At 41.3% G+C, this 21,346-nt stretch overlaps 1 protein-coding gene across 2 annotated transcripts in view; it reads right to left on the bottom strand.

Annotated features, from left to right (window-relative positions):
- Positions 1–20,942, bottom strand: part of NYAP2 (neuronal tyrosine-phosphorylated phosphoinositide-3-kinase adaptor 2) — a 190,180-nt gene extending 169,238 nt beyond the window's left edge. For both annotated transcript variants that reach the window (XM_050964029.1, XM_050964030.1), the window contains exon 1: positions 20,705–20,942. In XM_050964029.1, coding sequence (XP_050819986.1) covers positions 20,705–20,910 — 206 coding nt within the window. In that variant the 5' untranslated portion in view covers positions 20,911–20,942. The remainder of the gene's footprint in view (positions 1–20,704) is intronic.
- Between the last annotated feature and the right edge of the window lie 404 nt (positions 20,943–21,346).

Here is a 21,346-nt window from a genome sequence, read left to right as displayed (position 1 = left end):
AGCCACCAGGAAGTCCCCTTTGAGCTCCTGTGATCTAGCAGACAGTTTGCCACATGACGCTTGGTGGATATCATTCCTTATACGACTACTGGGACTTAATCCTTTGGCTATTTATGCTGAGCGCTGCCTTGGGGCTGCTATCAGTGTAAGTTAAAAAATGATTACATGTGAAATGGACCATTGTGGCTGCAGCTTTCTCATTTGTGATGCAGATTTCAAAAGATGGATTTAATTAGAATTTAACCTAGCTGCCTCCTGCAGCAAAAGAATCAGAAAACAAGTTTGATATTGAAAGGAGATGAGGATGACTCCTCCAAGGGAGCAGGGAGGGCAGATGTTACTTGGATACACATTGGATCCTCCTAAAAGCAGAGCAGATTGCTTTCACAAAGGATCTGTCCTAAGTGGCTTGGAAATAGAGGAGCTGGCTGAAAAATATCTAAATTTGAAAGTTTTCAATGAAAACCAAAGACAAGGTTTTCATGAAAATGTTTTCCATTTTCTGGCCTGCTCTAGACAATACATTGGACCAACAAGTGGAAAGTAAAGGCTAACAGAGAATATATTCTGTTCTAAGTAGATTCTTTCTATGGCAAAATCAAAGATACTGGGCAATATGCTACTGTTACACAGTACTCTGTCCTCACTGAGTGCTTTCTAAGACCCTTACAAAGATTCTGGAATGATGTACTGCATGGTCACTGACAGATGCTTGCCACAACAATTCCAAAACTGCTAAGGGAATATGAATATTAGTTTCAAGATAGGGTGACCATATTTTCACAAAGTTGAAAATGGAACACTGCCCAGGGCTGGCCCAAGCCCCCCTTCTCCCCTCCCCGTCATCTCCCTCCACTCCATGCGGGGCCGGCCCAAGGTCTCCCCTCTCTCCCTTGCATGTGGGCTGGCCTGAGTACCGTTCCCCTCCTTGCATGGGGCTAGCTCCAGGGCCCCAGCCACCTGAGCCCCCACTCCCCCAACCTGCATGCATGGGGCTGGCCTGAGACCCCACTCTAATTCCTGCACACGGGGCTGGCCCAAAACCCCATGCCACCTGCCAACACAGGGCTGGCCAGGCCCCAGCCACTCTCCCAAGCCCTCCCTCCCATGCACGGTTGATGTTGCTGCTCATCCCTCTCCCCCTACGCTCCCCCCCACACGTTTCTCTGTGCCCTGCTCAGGGTTGCCCTCTAATTTTTTGGCAAAAGAGGGCATTTGTCCCATTTGCTCTTGCCAACTAGGACAGGGCTTAAAAAAGGGATTGTTCCAGCCAAAATGGGACATATGGTTACCCGATTTCAAGACATCATTAAGTTGTCCAGAGCCACTTTTTCCTTTAATAATCTGGTGAACGCCTCAATCCTGTGCATTTGATGTGTTTTAAAGATGCATCTTATTTTATCTCCACAAAAGAAAAAAGAATGAAAAATGTTAAAAGAGGTTTCAAAAAGAAACAAAAAGTTACCTCTTTTACAAAATGTATGCACCTAAATCCAAGAAAATGAATAGTTTAGGATAGCATAAATCTTACACTACCTAAATAATAACCACAAGCACATTTTTTTTTACTGAGCAATGTATATTTCATTACAATACAATCTTAATTCTGACTCAGAATAAATATCAGTGGTAGTTTCAAAGTATGAACTCAACACCACATCCTTTGGAGAAAGAAACAGATGTTATATATACACACACAGCAATGACTCATGGTGATCAGGCTTAAATGGAACTCTACAGACATCAGTAATATTTTCATAACACAAGAATATTACACACTATTACTCAAACTAAGAATACGTTATTCTGAGGAAAGAGCAACTATAAGTACTTTACCAAAGCATTCCACAATCCATGAATGGCATTAAATTATATTTACCAGAGTACATCTGTGATGGGGTATATAAACCCCATAGTGCGATAGAAGGGGTTAGGGAGCAGTTCTGGGTGCAGTTGATGGAAGAGCGTAAAAGAGAGCCAGACTGGTCAGAAAGGGGCAGATATGATAAGAGGAGAGAGCTACGTTGGGAGCTCTTGAATAAGGACACACCTGGCTGCAGGGGAGAAATCTGTATAGCAGCATTAGCAACTACCCCAGGGACTAACTCTCCCCTAGTCATAGGGAACACTTCACTCCATCATCTGGTGAATTATTTGTGACTCCTGAGGCTTTCTGACCATGTGGGTCAGTGGTAGGAATTAAGCACTTGTGTCTGTTTGATACCACTACCTCTTGCAGGGCCCTGGGCCAGAGCCTAATGGAGAGAGAGGACCTGGGCTTCTTAAGAAGGGGGCATAAAACCTTTCCCACCTGGAGATGTGGGTGGGTGGGTGAGTGGGTGATAGAGGCATTGTAAAACATGAGGCAAGGGGTCACAGCCCATAGGGGAATATAGGCATGGGTTGAAAATTCTCTTCCTTCGTAAGGGATGTTGGACTTAAATATTTGGTTGGATTCTGTTATGGAGAAAGGGGATGGACTCAACTGGTAACCTGGCTGGAGGGCTGAGTACTATTTACTAGGAAGGAGACTGCCACACTGGCATGACCACTGGTTGTGTGAACTAGAGACTGGGTGAGTGTTGTAACTCAGGTACCTCACCACTAGGCATACTACCAATAAACTTATCCCATCACAACAGCTAAAAGAAATATGTAGATAGCAGAATCAAGATAAACAAAGTTGGGGGGGGAGTCAATATCTCTTCACTGTGCTAATTCAGCTAATAATACAACTATTCAACTTTAGTGGTGTCTTTACTGATAGAATTGGCTTGCCCAAAATCTTTGCTGATTTTCTGCTAATGACAATCTGGGCAGTGAATGGCCCTTGGCTTTATATAATGCTTCAAATCAAGAAATGATCCTGCAAACTGTCCCTACAACGTTGATATTAACAGAGAAACACCTGAAGGAAACAAAAAATAGAGACATAATCACCACATGGTATTTTGAAAGCAGCATTCGAAAGTATATCACCCTACTCAATAACAAGACACTTCTTATTCTGGTGTATCTTAAAAATGTTTCCTTAGTGAAATGTTGGTTTTGCTTCTGAGCCCTTGCAAAAATGTGTGTCAGGGTCAGAATATTCAAGTTTTCCATGATAATGAATACAACATTTGCTTACCCTTTAAGTGACCATGCTAACGTACAAGTCCGCTTGCAAATTAATTCCCAGACTAAGCTAATGCTATTGCATTGTGGATCACTTTCAAAATGATTACCGAAAAACAAAAACGGAAACCAGGGTTTAGGCAGCTTTTTATGCACTAGTGTTAACTAAAAACATTTCCACATAAATGTGACTGCTTGGGACGTAAAGATGAAAGTGTGATTGACTTGAATTGAAAATCGAGCACAGGCTTTCCTCAAGTTCAAAAGCTACACTACAAATCATCGGAATCATTAATTCCAGCATATAGGGACTTGAAAGGTGTCCTCTTTGTAAAATGGGTTGCCTTTATATAACTGGAGCTAAATGATAGCTGCATAGCTGAAACAAAAGGCCAAATTATTGATTTTTTTATTAATTAAACTAACATACTCTTTATACCTTCTTGTCACTCTGCCAAATTTCCTCCCTCATTTTGTTGATGCAGCACATTGCTCCACATAACTCCTCCACTGTAACTATGGGGTCATGTGTAGTGACTGTAACTTTAATCAAAAAGGATAATCAGAAACTCTATTGTTTTGTTTATAATGCACTCAACTGATAAAACCAAAGGCAGGCAACTGCTTTGCTTTTACTCGTATTCTACTGTTTAATAATAAACTGCTTCATGTGCATATGCATGTCTGATCTAAGTCCCACTTCTCCATTTTAGTCAAGTGTACACACTTCAAGGTATATTTTTATTCTAACAAAGTGTTGGCCAAGCAAATTAAGGTCCTCATTAAACCGTGAATAAAAAATGCACACTATTTCAGTCAGATCTCATTCTCTTCACTGACTTTTTCCCCATGTAGATTGTATAGGCAGTACAGAAAAAATCTGTGTCAAACTGGGGGCAGGTTTTAAGTGGCCATAAATACCAATTATAGGCCATGTGCACCTTTCCACTATGCAACGTGTAGAATGACAAATGCAGCAGTAAAAACTCAGTCCCTGCGGAGGCAGGAGACTAGCAGCTCAACAGCATATCACCTGCTGGCCTTTTACACATCACAAAGGCCCTCGTGTATACATGCTCAGGGCCGTTAGGGGAGCAGAGACAGTGCTGAAGAGCAGACTGTCTTCGCAGCTTGATCCCTTCATAAGTTACCAGGGATCAGACCAGCAGTAACTCCCCCTCTGAATCTGCCAGCCTGCTCTTTCTGATGGGTAAGCATAGCTGCAGATGGGGAAGTGGAGGTAAACAACAACAGCAGCAGAACTTCTAAAGAAGGGCAAGGACAGGAGCACCATGGAGGTTCAAATGCTCCATAAGGATGGCTTGGGACTTGCGAGGTCACTCTCTGCTGTCCTCCCAGATATTTTAAGGGAAATATGCAGATACTCTGAGCATAAGCCTGTGGGGAGTTCTGCAGTTTGTCTTGGCAGGTTAGCACATGACCTGGCAGTGATAATGACTGCTTAATATTCCTAAAGTGCTCTTAAATAAAGGCCGAAGTTCTGACCTCATTTACACTCTTGAAATCTATAGGGTTTAACATGTGAAACTGAAGGCATAAAATTGGCCTGAAAATTGTTGTGCAATATAAGTGCTTGTGATGGGGTGTACCCGACACAGACCCTGATTCAGTTAATGTGGGCCCGAGAGGCCAATTAACATACTTGAGAGCACCTTCCAAAGAGAGAAAGCCAGGCTTCATTGATGATGAAGCCCAGATGGGGAGAGACTGGTGGTAAATAGTTGGGAGCAGAAGGGACTCTCAGGGAAGAGAGTCTGCAGTCACTCTCTGCGAATACAGAGGTGGAGAAGAAGAAACCCACAGGGAAAGAATAAGCCCATAGATTCTAGCTGGAGTAGAGAAGGCTGGCAAGCAGTTGGGGAGGCATAAAGCAGCTACTGGGATGGAGTAGGCTCTAGTGGCACACCTTGAAAGAAGGGCAGGATTTGAACTGCAAGACAGAGAGAACCTTAGGAGGAGTTCTGTGGAGGAACAGAGTAAGGGGAACTTAAGAATTTTGAAAGGGCAAGCCTGAGGAGGGCTGAAGTTGTTTATATATATGTATACTTTTATAATGGGATTTTGTTATGGGATTTGAGGGGAGGGCCCTGAAAGAAGGGTCAGCCTAGAAAAGTTGGAGGGAAAAAGGCCTGAGAAAGGCTTTATAGGAAGGACTCCAGTGAAACAGCAGCAAGGAGTGGGACGGCACAGACTTCGACTGCTGGTCAGGCTGGGTTGCCTAGGGTGCCAGGATGTAGGGGGCGGCATTTTGTGTGCTCCCCACGAGGCGCACGGGAGCTTCTGGTTCCACTCCCGTCGCGCTGCTGAAGAAGGACCTTCTGCCGACATGCAGTGGAAAACAGCGGCAGGCAATTGAGCAGCTCAATGACTGCCACTGTCGACTGCGGCATTGCAGCAGCGGGTCCTTCTTTGGTGGCATGATGGGAGTGGAACTCGAAGTTCCCGCGTACCCCGTGCGGAGAGCACAAAATGTCACCCCCAAAATTCTGCCTAAGGCGTCGGAAACTCTGGTGCCGCTCCTGCTGCTGGTTATAGGGTCCCTGGGCTGGAACCTATTATAGTGGGATGGCTTGGATTCCCCAACTGCCATTGGCAAGGTGGCTTGACTTTGGAGGAAGGGACAAGGGTATGAGGACCAAGGACCTGGAGTTGAGTTCAAAAACCCTCTTTTGTGAGGATATTAGACTATTTTATGTTGGGATTTCTATTACATTGGATCATGACCTGGCCAGAAGGCTGAGTTATGGGAAGAGAGACCACCAGAGTGACAATCAGCAGGGGGCGCCACACTGAAAGACAGCTGCTATACCATGCCTGGGCATATGGGGTGCTTCTGTGGTGAGTGAAGCCCTTTCCAGTGCCATTAATGCCTCATTGAAATCAAAGGGCCTTTCTACTTAAAAAGCAATGGCACAATATTGCCTATTTTATGAACTCTATAAACCTTTGTATGGTCAGTGTTTTATCCTATTGAATAAATGTTGCTGAAATAGCACTGTATTAGTGAAATAGAAATGAAGAAAACGCCAAAAGAGGGGTCTCCATCAGGGCCGGCACTTCCATTTAGGTGCTAGGCGGTCGCCTAGGGCGCTAGGATTTTGGGGGGCGGCATTTTGCCACCCTCTGCGGCAATTCGGCAGCAGGGGGTCCTTCCGTGCTCCGGGTCTTCAGCGGCAATTCTGCGGCGGGTCCTTCACTCACTCCGGGACCGGAAGCCAAAGTGCCCTGAAGACCGGGAGCCGCAGAAGGACCCTCCCGCCGCAGAATTGCTGCCGACCGGGAGCACGGAAGGACCTCCACCTAGGGCACCAAAAACCTTGGCGCTGCTCCTGGTCTCCATCTCTGTCCTCCTGATTTTAATTTAAGAAATAAAGTGGAGTGTGCGGGGGATGGGGAGTGAACTGGACAAAATATTGCTTTACTGAGATTTCCAGGTAAAAAAGCATGAAATTAAAGAAAAATCTTGGTGGTCTGTCAGTTTACTGACATTTTTCCCCTTTAAAAAATCTGCCAAGTGTAGCAAAGATCACATGACAAAAAGGCAACTGTGTATTTGTTTAAGAAGCTACTCTGTTCTTTGGCTCTGAACTAGCATGTGTATCATGTGATGCAAGGGTTGCCATGGTAAATACATATGCAATTTTCTGATCTGCTCCATCACAGATGCCTCAGAATTCAAATTAACATTGCAAGGATATTATTGTACGAAAAAGCATTTCTAGGCTGGGCTTAAGTTTGGATATGAATCTGACAGAATTTTAAGTAAAATATCTGTTCAGTAGTAATCAGTGTAATACAGATAAAGCCAGTTTTTAATCTCCAAAAGAAGCCATTTAAATTACAGGTTACCAGTATGATCAAAAATAATGTAATTTTGACACATACACATTGCAATACATGAATATCAATGTGTTTTCCCATTTCAAGTGAACACTAAAATATAATATTCTAGTTACCAAAATATGGTTCTAATCAGTACTGGGAGAAAATGCATTTTTTTCACTACTATAACAAGACCAAAATGTATCTAAAAATTAGAGTTCAATAGGAGCTTTTTTAACCATTGTAATCCACAGATTGCTTGTCAGCTTTGAGAAACTTGTGTGAAATGTAGCTAAGAGACATCATGGAATTTCATTAATATCTGATGCTAAAGTTAGGAGACTGGCTAACTTGGTTGATAATGGACTACATAGCCTTTCACTTCTAGCTAACTGGCTGAACATGGCCTAAATCATTAATAACAGAGGGCCAGATTACAAAGGTACTTAGGCATCTAAAGATGCAAATGGAAACTTTATCATTTCTGAAAATCCTGAGTTACATGCTTAACTCATATTGAACTGAACTTTCAATAGGAGTTAGGTGCCCATTTATATCTATATGCACCTATATACCTCTGTAAATCTGGCCCCAAAAGCTTTACCATCTAATTTATGTCCAGCTATCTGTGTAAAATGAGTTGACGGTCTTAGTCCAGCTCCAAAGGGAGAGATTCATAGATCCCAAGGCTAAAAGGGACCATTGTGATTTTCTAATCTGACCTCCTGTGAAACACGGACCATAGAACTTCCCCCAAATAATTCCTAGAGCAGATCTTTTAGAAAAACATCCAATCTTGATTTAAAAATTCTCAGTGATGGAGAATAGACGGTGACTCCAGTAAATTTTTCCAATGGTTAATAAACCTCACTTTTAAAAAAAACCAAACATATGCCTTATTTCCAGTCTAAATTTGTCTAGCTTCTATTTCAAGCCATTCGATCATATTATATATCTTTCTCTGACAGATTAAAGAGCTCATTATCAAATATGTTCCCCATGAAGGTACTTATTGACTGTGCTCAAGTCACCCCTTAACCTTTTCTTTGTTAGACTCAAGGAGTTCAAGGCATATTTTCTAATCCTAATTCATTCTCAGGGCTCTTCTCTGAACCCTCCAATTTATCCATATCCTTCTTGAATGGTGGATACTACAACTGGACACAGTATTTCAGCAACAGGAGTGGGGTCTCCTCACTGTATCAGATATAGGAGCCCACAACACTCTTTCTCAGATCCATTAAAGGGATGCTTTCCTTCAAATCCTTTTCTAATTTATTTTATTCAGTGATCATGAGGTACCTGAACTGAACATCTACCATGAGGTTTATGTACTAAGTTGCTTAATTATAACTTAACCCCCTGTCCCACCCTACTGGGTCCTAGACCTGCTGTCAAGGAATGCAAAACAAAAAATAAAGCCATCACCCTGCTTCAGCCATTCTGGTAATGAGGGAAAAATTCCTTCCTACCCACCCCCCCCAAGGAAAAAATGGTGCAGGAGAGTGCACAAGAGGGGGCAAGCAGGGGCATAGAACTCATCCGGCCTTGGGGCCAGGATGGGAGATGACAGCTCCTTCGGTTGCAGGAGGAGAGTGAGCCCCTCTGGTCATGGGGGCGGGGTTCAGGCCCCTTCAAAAGTGGTAAAATGTTTGTTCCTGAGCAGACGTGTGTAAGGGTGATTAGCATAATGTCACAGCAGGTCCTGAGGAAACCTGGTCCTTTTGCAAATTTCATGTGTGTATGGGTGGATGCCGCCAGTCCAATCCAGGTGAAGAAGGGCTTCTCCAGGCCTCCATGGGGATAGAAATACCCCTACTGCTGGTCAGCAGGAAAGGCACAATCCCCATCCTATCTGGCCAGCTACTTCCTGCCCTTCTTCACTCTGTCTCTGTAAACTGTTCCCACTTGTCCTCCTCTAACACTTGTTGTAAGGGGAGCCCTTGAAGAGGCAACAACCATTTTCTTCTGGCCAGCTGCACAAGAACTCACTGCATTGAGCTGAGGTGAGCACATTACTGACTCAATGAGGCAAAAGAAAGAGCAGAGGCCTCCCCAACACAGGAAGGAAATGAGAGGCTGCTACTGTTTTTTCCCCTTTTATTAGAGATACTTTAAGAGTTTGGGTACTTCTAGCCTCCTTCCTTTTTCTCAATTAGTGTTAAAAAAGGATAAATTATGCTCTTCCTACCTTTCATATTTTCTGTTTCCTTTCCAATGCGTGCTACTTTCTCTCCAATAGCAGTAAAAGGGAAAATAATCATTACATTCAGTGTCCTGATTTAAAAGGATCACAACACTAAAATACAGCACACTATAGATGCACAATATAGCATTTTATTCACAGTGAATTTTAGTGTCTTCTGGTTTTTGCTTTGTTTGTTTTTTAAAAATCTGATGTCCACCCAACTGACACCACCGTCACTTTTCTCATCTAGATGACTCTGTGATCATGAAACTAAGAACTGATTGTGTGGATTTCAGCTGAAACAAAGATAAACTTCAAACCATATAGTATTTAGGCCTTGATATTCATCTTCATCTCTAAAGTACAGAGAAAAGTTTCTGGAAGCAAATAGCAAATTTTCCTCTGCAAAACAGTAACTTTTAGCTTAGTTTATTTCACTTCCAAAAGTTGGGAAAATTAAATCGCTAGTTAGTTTGCACTAATATGATTTTGGTATCAGCAGATGAATTTAAATTAGTCTTTTTGTTTACTGATTTTTCTGATGTACATAATCTGGGATTGCTGCGATATTGTCCCTGCTGGTGTTATAATGCTGAGTGTGAGAAAAATAACTTCTGATGTATACCAACACCTCAGTTTCAGCCGTGAGCTTTTTGAAGAATTTTCTATCCCTCAACAGCATGCAGAGAAGCACAATAATCTTTACGTTTAGTATAGAAGATTGTCCTCTTGATGAACTGCATTTTAAAACGACCCTACTCCAATAGTAAGAGAGACTGCACCTTCATTTCCTTTTGTCTTTAAAAATTCAATTAAAAGCATGTTTCAGAAATTAAATTATAATATAAAATTAGCCAAAGTATGAAATACTGCATTTGCTCTAGCAGGGAAAGGCTGTACCAAGCAATTCACTTAATAGCACACGTGATCTAAACTTAATAACTGAAGTGCCCTCAGTTAGCAGAGAATCTACTGGTGAGATATGTCCTGCATAATCCACCAGAAGAGGGAATGGATTAAATGTAGGTAAATTTTATTAATTAGTAGCAAGCCATACAATTGTTCATATTTTCAATCTTTTAAAATTATCATTGCCTAATTTAACTCATTTCCAGCCAAGAATTGTGGTATTGGTATTAGCTCTTTAACTATGGACACATTCTAGACATGCCTGTTAACTCTTTTTATTAAGATTTCAAGCTATTCAAACAATAGCTGTTAGATGGAACTTCTCAGTATATCCCATCAGCTAGGGAACTGTTTTAACTTATCCAGTCCTGTACTACAATACAACTGGAAATGAGCACTCGTTTAACCCCTAAATCATAAGGGTTTTTTTACCTGTTGTGTATTGTCTAAATGTTAAATTGTGAGCAGTCTCTGGCCAGGACTGTCTTTGCATTATAAGTTTATACAGTGCCTAGTATAATGGGCCCCTAATTCCTATTTGGGGTCTTTAGGCACTGCTGCAACAGAAATAAATAGCAACACTCTACTTTTGACTGGACTTCTGCTATGGAAGCTGAAGTCCTTTTATTTATTCATTTCACATTCTATGCAGCACCCTTGGTAGGGAGTTGCAGTTTTAGCTCTCCTACAACAGTCCACCAGCACTTTCAACCCTGTACTGAACTCTCTGACTCTGCGGAGGTGAGAGGTCATCCTGTTTTCATGTTAACTGAGTTGTGGCTCTCTGGAGAGGAGACTGTCATTGGCACTAAATTATGAATGAAGGTTTTGTGCCAAGGAAAATTTTCAACAGGGAATTCTGTTGACACCTTTAAACTGAGTTTATTTAGGACTTCAAGCCAAATTGGAATGGAAAACCTTAGAGGAAGAAAAGGTTAGCTACTAAGCCATGCACTCCCGTCCACCCCAAAATCTGCTTCTGCTTTAATCTCTCATTTCTCACATTTTAATCCAATCACATACAAATCTAATCTGCACAACAAAAAATAAACCGTCCTCTACCTTAATGTTTTCATATAATTTCAGTCATCCACCTAGTACACAGTATACAAGTAATGCCCATCAACATATTTTGGCTTTTGTTGCAGAGCAGGCATGTGCTACAATAATTTCTTTTCTGATGCATATCCAAACAGGGTCCCCTTCTCCTTGTCATATGTAAATGAACTCACTGATTAGATTATCAAGGCACCATAGTGTGTGCTCAAGTCAATTTCTCACAAAAATAAATTGTAATGAAAATATTTGTAACCTGAAATAGCTGAGGGGTTCTAATGTCTAGAGAGAGGGGCAAGCACAGTTATCAGCCAGTAGGGTGGAATGTGACATAATCCCCTCTATTATTAATGAGTGTAAAGTACAGCCGGAATTTATAGCCTGGAAAAGGGAATGACCTGAAATGTCTTTCAAAAATAATTTGCCTGCTTCACTTTTGTTCAGGCTTATATCTAGGTATTTATAAATGATGGATTTTCATAAGGCATAAAAACAATCCACTCATATTATCCTTATTATCATACATCTTTGGTTCTGTTTCTTCCCCCACCCTGTGTTGAGCGGCACTTTCCCAGTTGTATGTACGAGCGACCGGTTTGTCAGCAGCTCAGAAGTGTGTGTTTGTGTGTTTCACTACTGACTGCATTTTACTGCTTATGAATTCAGAGAGTTCTTTTTGGCCTCTCTTCCATAACTATTACTTCCTTGGGCAGAGTCATCCTTTCCCGTAACCATAATAGTTCAAACCACATGGAATGACTCTGTTTATCAGGAGTCAGTGGAACTTGACCATAGAATATATTACTGAAATTGTGATTTTTTTTTGAAAGGGAGCAGATCAACACTTAAAGCAATTTTTTCAGCTGAATTGGACTAATTGCTAATATATGTGATTCTGCTGTTTTACTGAAGGTATTTCTTTATTAATGAGATCCATTCTGAATTCACTAAAAAGGCTATAAGTGAGTAGCCTTGAAAATACACTGTCCTTCCTTCTTTTCCTGCCCAGTCTCTATTTGATAACATTAAATCCCCTTTTGGAAAAGTCCTATGGAATTTAGTAGATAATGACAATATTTCTACCTTATTTTTGACCCACTAATTTCTTCACTTTATAATCTCCCTTCCTGTAAAATTCTGTACGATGGTTAAAAATTCATTAATTTTCCAATAAATTCTGCATCTGTTCAGAATAATTTTTATACAACCCTATAACATTTATATTGTTCTGTAGTGGTTTCATTTCTATTAAGTTCTATAGCCCTCTCCACTTGTTTAAAAAAATTCCCCATCTTCTACATTAGATTAGAAATACCCTGGCTATTTTTTTAAAATGTAAGCAAGAGATAGCAAGGAAATGTAGAAAGAAAGAGAGGAGCAGAAGAACAAGGGATTAAAAGTGGCAGTGAAAAATTCTTGAGACACTCACCAATATGCCTCAGTTATGATGTGTAGGGTACCACAAAGAGTGATGGAGCCAGGCAGTCTCCATGATAATTCAGTCTGCCAAGAATGCTAGCCAGGCTGTAAGTTATAATGTGAACATCTAGCCACTAGAAACTGGAATGAGGCCAGCAGTCCATTTCACACCAGTTAGTACACAGCAAACAGGTAGCAATAACTTTCAACCACTATTGACTTGGGATGTATTTTAACTGGTGACTTCAAGGGGAAGGGCTCGGTATCCCATTACCAGTCCTCTGAGCCATCTATGTCCATTCCTCAGCTCTACTGTCCGTTTAAATCTGGCTAATGGAAGCCAAGTCAAAATGACTTAGCTAATCTTTATGTGGGGTGATGAGCATTGGAGGAGCTCACCTTTTCACATTACAAGTTAAATATCCCTGAAAAGAGACACTCAAAACTGAATAAGATTTACTTGAAATGACCCTCATGATTTTTACACCAATCTCATGATTATTTTTCTCTGATTTTGATCACTTGGCAGTACTGTCACAGTATTGGATGACAAGTAGTTGTTTGCCTCGGCTGGTAAATATTGACTTGTTTTGCAAGACTTCCTTAAAGTAACATTTCCAGAAATGACAATAGTAATACATTTGCTTTGGGATTTGTTCATTTTGTATTGCACTAATATGGGTAGCTATATGGGTCTGAGCATTTGGGAAGGAGGATTTGTCAGCTGTATCATCTCATCTGTTTACTTATAAAGGTAAGAAAATACATGCGGAGGTCAACAGGACAACTATTTTACTTGCTATGGATAGAAAATATGTTGCTACACTAACTGAACTATATGTGATCATAAGATGTTTTGAGAGTTTCACAAAAATAAAGATTTGAAACTCCTGTGTTAAGCTGAAATCTTTAACAGAACCTTAACTACAGTGTTGTGACCAGCTCCACCATAATATGACTTGTATCTCAGTATACATTCCAAAGAGTTACTATATATCATGTAATGGAGAATCATGAAAAAATCAGAATGTGTATTGGTGCCATCATTAAGTTCCTCAACAGCACATGCCTCTTGATTAAAACATCAGGTGATGTCAGAAAATCTCTTTGTCACTGAATGGTAAACCTTGTATTGTAAAGCAATAAACTGATGAGTTCATAATTAACAATCTCTCAACAAAACCCCATATCTGCACTTGCAGGTGTTTTCACTGAGCCTATCACCCACAATGGCTGCATTTATTCCACTTTTGTGTTTTTCCTTGAGGTCTGGCTGAAAACATTATTTGCTGAGCATGAATATTCTACCATATATTTTGAAATGTGTAGTTGACTGAGCACACTTTCAACCACTGGCAAATATTTTTACTATTTAAAAAAAAACAAATGTATGCATTCTGTTGCCTGAAGTATTTTCTTGATATCAACATATTATTGAAATTAAGTTCATTGTGCACTACAAGTTGGTAATGAAAAGACATTCCTTAGGCTATTTTTATTCTAATATAAACATTTTGGTAGAAGCACTTTAACATGTCCATGCACACTATTTTGTTACTCTAAGATTACACACTTTCTCTGCTAAATAGAGCTTTTAGCTTTTAAATAAAGCCAAGGACCAAAAAAAAAAATGTAATCCTTGTTTGCTGTTGCATACATTTATAAATGCCTAGCTTTTAGCTGAAGGATGTCCTATGTCCTATTTAGAAAGGAACCTAAGGATATAACCATTGAAAACTACAGACAGTGCCTCCACTCAATTGCCTCCAAACCCTAAAAAATACATATTCAGAGATAGAAAGAAAAAATATTATCTTACATTTTGCCGATGGGTTAGTCTTCAATATGTGATCTGCCATGGGGAGGAGAGGTTAGGATGACAGCTGTTCATTACAAGTCCTTCTTTATTAGAAGAGCTTAATTCTGCTTTTGGCTGGCTGGCCCATATCTGCTAGCTCTACCACAGAACAGCACTACTAAAAGCTCCTCCTCCATGCTGGCATCTGTCTATTTACTCTCAATAACAAGCAAAAACAAAGCTTTCCACAATGCCATTTCACAGTCCTAAAAATGGGCTGTGAGCAAGGTTAACCGCTTGAAACAGGAAGAAATACTCTTACAGCTATGTCCAAATCTCGGTGGGCGGAGATTCGTAGTCACTCACGCCATCAATTTAGTATGAGGGGAGTTACATTTTTACATGTGCATCAAGATAAAAATATTCTCTATAGAATTGGCAGCTGAGGAGTGGAAGACTGTAGGACAAAACTGTTGAATGTACAGGCACCATTTTTACACTAATGTATATGCCATGCAACCCCAGTGACTTCATATGGTTGATGTGACTGTTATTTCAGTTCTCCCATGAGAATTTAAATTCATGCATTCAAAAAAAATGTTTTCCAGTTGAGTTTTATATAGGGCAAGATAGCATAGAAAAGTGTAAGGAAGTTTAATAGGCTTAAAGCCTTTTGAATTTATGGTTCAACTATGGTTGAGCTAGCAGGCAAACGCCTATTATCATGGGTTCCTGAGGATAAACCCAAAATACTCAACCTTCCCCTGGGCATCCTGAACTGATGAGGCAACCAGGCATTTTATTCCTAGAAATGCTGCCTCCAGAAGGTGGTGCACTGTTTTCTATCAAAAGTGGCTAAGGGTATGGCTACATTTGGAATTTCAAAGCGCTGCCCCGGCAGCGCTGCGGGAGCGCTGCCGGGGCAGCGCTTTGAAGTGTGAGTGTAGTCGGAGCGGCAGCGCTGGGAGAGAGCTCTCCCAGCGCTGCATGTAAACCACATCCTTTATGGGTGTAGCGTGCAGCGCTCGGAGCCGCGCTCCCAGCGCTGCCGCCCTGATTACACTGACGCTTTACAGCGCTGTATCTTGCAGCGCTCAGGGGGGTGTTTTTTCACATCCCTGAGCGCGAAAGTTGCAGCGCTGTAAAGTGTGAGTGTAGCCATGGCCTAAGATGCATCTTCCAGCATTGCAACTAGATTCCTAATGAAAGCTATAATGCTTCTTAGCTTTGTATTTATAACACATAGGCCATGGCTACACTCACACTTTACAGCGCTGCAACTTTCGCGCTCAGGGGTGTGAAAAAACACCCCCCTGAGCGCTGCAAGATACAGCGCTGTAAAGCATCAGTGTAATCAGGGCGGCAGCGCTGGGAGCGCGGCTCCCAGCGCTGCACGCTACACCCGTAAGGGATGTGGTTTACATGCAGTGCTGGGAGAGCTCTCTCCCAGCGCTGCCGCTCCGACTACACTCACACTTCAAAGCGCTGCTGCGGCAGCGCTCCTGCAGCGCTGCCGGGGCAGCGCTTTGAAATTCCAAATGTAGCCATACCCATAAACTCTGTAGGCAATATGGCAATGTTCCGATAATAGTGTCCTGTCATGCTGGAGAGACCAGCCTTCAAACTTAGGCCATGGCTACACTAGAGAGTTGCAGCGCTGGTGAGGGGGTTACAGCGCTGCAACTTAGGATGTGGCCACACTTGCAAAGCACGGCCAGCGCTGCAACTCCCTGGTTGCAGCGCTGGCTGTACACCCGGTCGAGCCTCGGGTGTAGCGATTCCAGCGCTGGTGATCCAGCGCTGGTCAGCAAGTGCTGGACCCCACCAGCGCTTTTATTGACCTCCGGGGTATAAGGAGGTATCCCAGAATTCCTGTCCACAACAAACTGGAAGAAAGGGAGAGCTCGGAGTTCAGCCAAACTGCTTATTTAAAAAACAAACACAGCTCCTGTTTGCTGAGCGAGCGGAGGCAGGCAGGGGAATTACTTTGGAATGTTCACAGCTGTTTGCTTGAAGAGAGAAACAGCACGCTCACACGGCAGAGGGGAGGGGGAAGTCCGTGTTGAGCAGATGCTTATCTGGTGGCTATTTAGGAGTGCATAATTTGCATTTAGTGAATGAGAGAGGGGTGGGAGAAGGGGGTCAGAACTTTTAAAATGATTGAAGGTAGGCACTGTTCAGTGTCTTGCAGTCCTTAGAACTTGCAAGGCAGGGAGCTGAGAACAGTGTCAACTCCAAAAATCCATTCTCTCTGTCTCCTCCACGCTCCCTGTCACATTCCACCCACCCCCCTCTTTTGAAAAGCACGTTGCAGCCACTTGAATGCTGGGATAGCTGCCCACAATGCACCACTCCCAACAGCGCTGCAAATGCTGCAAATGTGGCCACACTGCAGCGCTGGTAGCTGTCAGTGTGGCCACACTGCAGCGCTGGCCCTACGCAGCTGTATGAACACAGCTGTAACTACCAGTGCTGCAGAACTGTAAGTGTAGCCATGGCCTTACAGAATAGCTCAGTGTAAGCTCAAAAGCTTGTCTCTCTCACCAACAGAATTTGGTCCAACAAATGATATTACCTCTCTCACGTTGCCTCTGCGATAAAATAGTAAGAAAAATAAGATACAAAAAAATCAATATGTCCAGAAATTAAGTGCTAACTATGTATGAAAACATATTTACTATTTAATCTCAGCCCTTTCTCAGCACATTATCCTTGTTTTCTTTACATAATCACTAAATACTGGGCTAAAATTAGGTCAAAATTCAGATCAGATCAGCTGACTCAGTCCAGCAAGATGAGAGAGAGAGAGACTAAATTTTTGTTGAGTCCAATATGAGGCATGTTTTATTTCTTGTAACTTATAAATGATCCATACAATATTTCTTCCATAATTAACCTATCAACATGTGTTGAATTAACAATCATACCAAAAGGTACATCAATGCCACTGTTAGTGCACAAATACAATCTGATGTAGCACTCCCAACCCTAATACAAGGGCATTTTAATTTTTGTAGGTCCTTTTTCACATTGTATTTACAGAACACTGGCACTATCTAATACATTTACCTGAACTATTTTATCTTCCTTAAAAGTTTCTACCCATGTAACTGAGAAAATAAATAAAGTACTCCATGCTATTTTGTTAACAACCGTGATCAACATTCTTCTAAAAAGAATCATTTTATACTCAAAATGAATGGCTCCCAAAAATGGTATTATTAATGCCAGGGAATATTTTGAAAATTATATCCTCAGTCAGGAACACTTCTAACTCAGACAACAATATTTGTTTTGAGTTTTTTTACCTCAGCACACTTCATCAGGTGGTCTCTGGTGTTTTCATGATTTTATGCCTGCGTGTGTTCCCTAGCAACTACTGTCTCTCTCTAGATCACATGTGCAGGAACCAAAAGTAACCTAAAAGACCAAAGTTAATAGTGCACATACTTAAGGATAGTTGAATGAAACAAAGAGGGGAAGTAATAATCCCATGCCATATTTTATGCCTGCCACTTGTCAACAGGGAACATGGCATTGGATAAATCCCTTGAGGTCTCCACAGAGAGCAGACTTGCTTGCAATCAACTTAAATGGCTTTTGATGTCATTGCTCTTTTAGACAAGTCAGATTTCTTCTAGGTTATCACAGTTTTCAGTTCTCCTAATAAAAGGGGAGAAAAGCCCCTCCCCCTTTCCCACCCCAGACTGTGTGCAGGGAAGCCTGTGGGAGAGAGCTAAAGGGAAAGGAAACTTGTTTCCCAGTCCATGGAACATTCAGCAAGAGGCCAGGGCCATTTTCGAAGAGTTTTTGTGCCTCCATGCAGCCGTGGTGCCCTTCAGACATACCAACTCCCTGGCTGTGACTCCCCATTGCAAGCGCTTCTGCAGCCAGCAACAGCCCCCAGGAGGATCCCTGCTGTTAAGGGGGGCTTTATCAGAATGGTAATATGGCCTCAGGTTTTATTATCCTTCCTGAAAGGCCACTGGGTGGCATGATGCAAATCCATCCCCAGATCTACTTCCATCCCGCACACCCCTGACTCCTTTCTTCCTGAGAAAGGAGAGATTATTACCCCACCGACCCCTGCCTGCCACACAAATCTGGGAAGCATGGCCTGGCTGTGGGTGGTTGGCCTGTTTCCTCAGCCCTTGGTGGCTGAATTGAAAAATAATAATAATTAAAACAACCCCAACAGTTGGTTTATTTTGACCCACTGATTTTTTTTAGTTTGTTTTTATCACCGAAACAAAGTGTCCAAATGGTTTGAATGACTTTGACATAAAAAAAAAAAATCTTTTTTCCCCAGCTGAAACAAGTTGCCAAATGTTCTATTTGCCATCCACCAACTAAAAACAAAACCAAACACATTAACACCTTTCTGGTTTCCTTGTCTACACTAAGGAAGTTTATCAACAAATTTCTCCTATTGCTAGAATCAGTTCAGCTCCACCTGGGGCATCTTACTCTAGACAGGCTGACTCCTGCAATGGCATGTAGGTGACAGTGAATAGTGATGCTAGTAACTAATAACTCATCTACACCAGAGCCAGCATTAGCAGCAACAGGCCATTTTCAGCAATATTCCTCTAGGGCAGATGGGGCTTCTGTGTCTTTTCTTCCTTCCCAAGTGTGAGGTCTGTGGAACTCTCTGTGTCAGTGTGTTGTACAGACATTCACCTGTTAAAACCCAACAGTAGGTAAGTTGTGTGTGTTTGTGTATGTGTGTACAAGAGAGGGGAAGAACAAACATATACATTATATAGCTAATTCACTTACATAGAGAAAACAGAAAGGAAACAAAGATGGCACAGATTAAACAAAAGCACAACCAGCATAAACCAAAACAGAAAACTAACCTGTTTTCCTTATGATCAGTTAATATAACCTTATCACTTCATATGTATTACAACTGAACCACCAAAAAAACCCTACATTCTCCACTCCCAAACATTCTGAAGCACTGTAAATATAGTATGTCCCACAAATCCCTGTCAGGGTATCCTACCCTCAGAAGATTCCAAAATGCACATTTGATTACTTATCGCTGTTCCCCTACTATGTCATACTGTCTTTTCCCCCTTCCCCAAACACAAAAGTAGCATTCAAACAGAAAATCCAAAGACATCAGCAAACATGGCAGTCACAATTTCAGCTTTTGTTGCTTTTCCACCCAGAGCGTCAGATCTACTTCTAGTGCTCTATTAACATTCCATCAGAATTAATGGGCTATTAAGATGTCCCTGGAATATTCAGCAGCACAACAGGTCTGTTTTACCTGCACAGTACAAGGTACATTTTGCAACATTTAATCACTTATATTACTATGCTGAAGATTCACACTGGGGGAAATATTCAAAGAGCCTCCTATCTCTGTGTGTTCAAATCTTTCATTTGTATATGCAAGTTTGGTACTTAGATGGGTGGTTACCCGGTTTGTATTATAAAATTTGTCCTTTCCCTCAAAGCAATGTAAGATTTGAATATGTAAATATGTCTTTTGCTCATCCTTTTTTTCCTGTCCATGAAAGTGCATAGTTCTCATTGACATCCCTGGGAATTTGAGGCTAGATCCAGTAAGCACTCTATTCTTAAGCTGCTCATTAAAATCTATGGGAGTTCTGTACATAGAACATTTACAGAATCTAACCTTTTGTGCATATATGGGATCTATTCCATTTCCATTGAAATGAATGATAAAGTTTCCGATGGCTTCAGAGAGAGCAGGATGATGAAGAGATCCCATAAATTGCAACTAAGTTCTGTGAATTCTCTGATATTATTAAAGTATTTTTATATAAAAGCATCAAATCAAGAATCATCTATTTTGATCCACAAGGAATATTCCCTAATGTCCCAATCCTACAAACACATAGGAATGTATTTAACTTTACACATGAGATGTTCCATTGGAGGGATTACTCAGATGTACAAGTTACACATTTTAAAGTGTTTGCAGGATCATTTCCTAACTCTCCCAAGAAATGCAATTTAATTCACATCAACCTAACTTTTATTTAGAAATCACACTGGTGAGGGCCCCAAACTCATACATTTGGTTAGAGATATATTCTGTTAGTTACGAGTATCGTCTTTCTCACATTTCTGAGGACAGACTCACTCTGTCATTCATGCTTAGTGAAAAACATATGACATGAACAGCTCAGTGTGGGACCAGATCCTCAGCTGGTGTAAATCAGTATTAGCTACAAAGATGTTAAGAGACTATGCTGATTTGTACCAGCTGAAGGTCTGGCCCTTTACTTTTCAATCAATCAGTTTTACAGACCATACATCTGAAGCCAATAGTCAATAGGATTGTTTTCTCATGGTCACTTCCTGGCAAACAATGTTCTTTTTATTGATATATTTACCGTTTTATTGCTTCTTCTTGTTTACGGCGTTTTTCATTCTTTTCTTTCAAGTAAGCCAGGTTTGTTTCATTCCTCATGCGATCATTCTCTCGAGCAATGTCTGATGCATTCTGTATAACCAAGCCATCATAGGCCTTCATCCCCATATCTTCAATATACTGGAGAAAAGTGCCCAACGTGACCTCCTCCTGATTAGAATTCATCATTTTGCAGGAGATAATGGATGAAGGAAAGCAACACTTCCTGCAGGTTGAAAGACACATGATACCTTAATCAGTGAGCAAATAGCTTGCAGTTTATTACAGATCATATGTTGTCAGTAGCAATTTGCAGTGCTTGGCAGGAAATATTTTTGAGGCCAGACTCCTACTTAAATTTATAGCAAACAAGGCAAAACAAAACAACCCCCTTTTCATTTAAGTTGCCCAGAACCATCAGGTTATGGACATTGTAAGCTTGTGTTATCATGTGATCTAAATACTGTTTCTCTGTTCCCCTTTCCCTCCTCCCCTTCCAATTGTTTATTACATTCACTAAATTGCATCTTGCCCTTGAGTTGATTGTAAACTCTTCAAGGCAAGGACCCTGGATCCCTTTGTGTTTGTACAGTGTTCAGCACAGTGGAGTCAGTATCCTAACTCA

This window comes from Gopherus flavomarginatus, chromosome 8 (genome assembly GCF_025201925.1).
Source record: "Gopherus flavomarginatus isolate rGopFla2 chromosome 8, rGopFla2.mat.asm, whole genome shotgun sequence".
Classification (NCBI taxonomy): Eukaryota; Metazoa; Chordata; order Testudines; family Testudinidae; genus Gopherus; species Gopherus flavomarginatus.
Note: the sequence above shows the minus strand (reverse complement) of the source record. Positions and strands in the feature narration are given on the sequence as shown.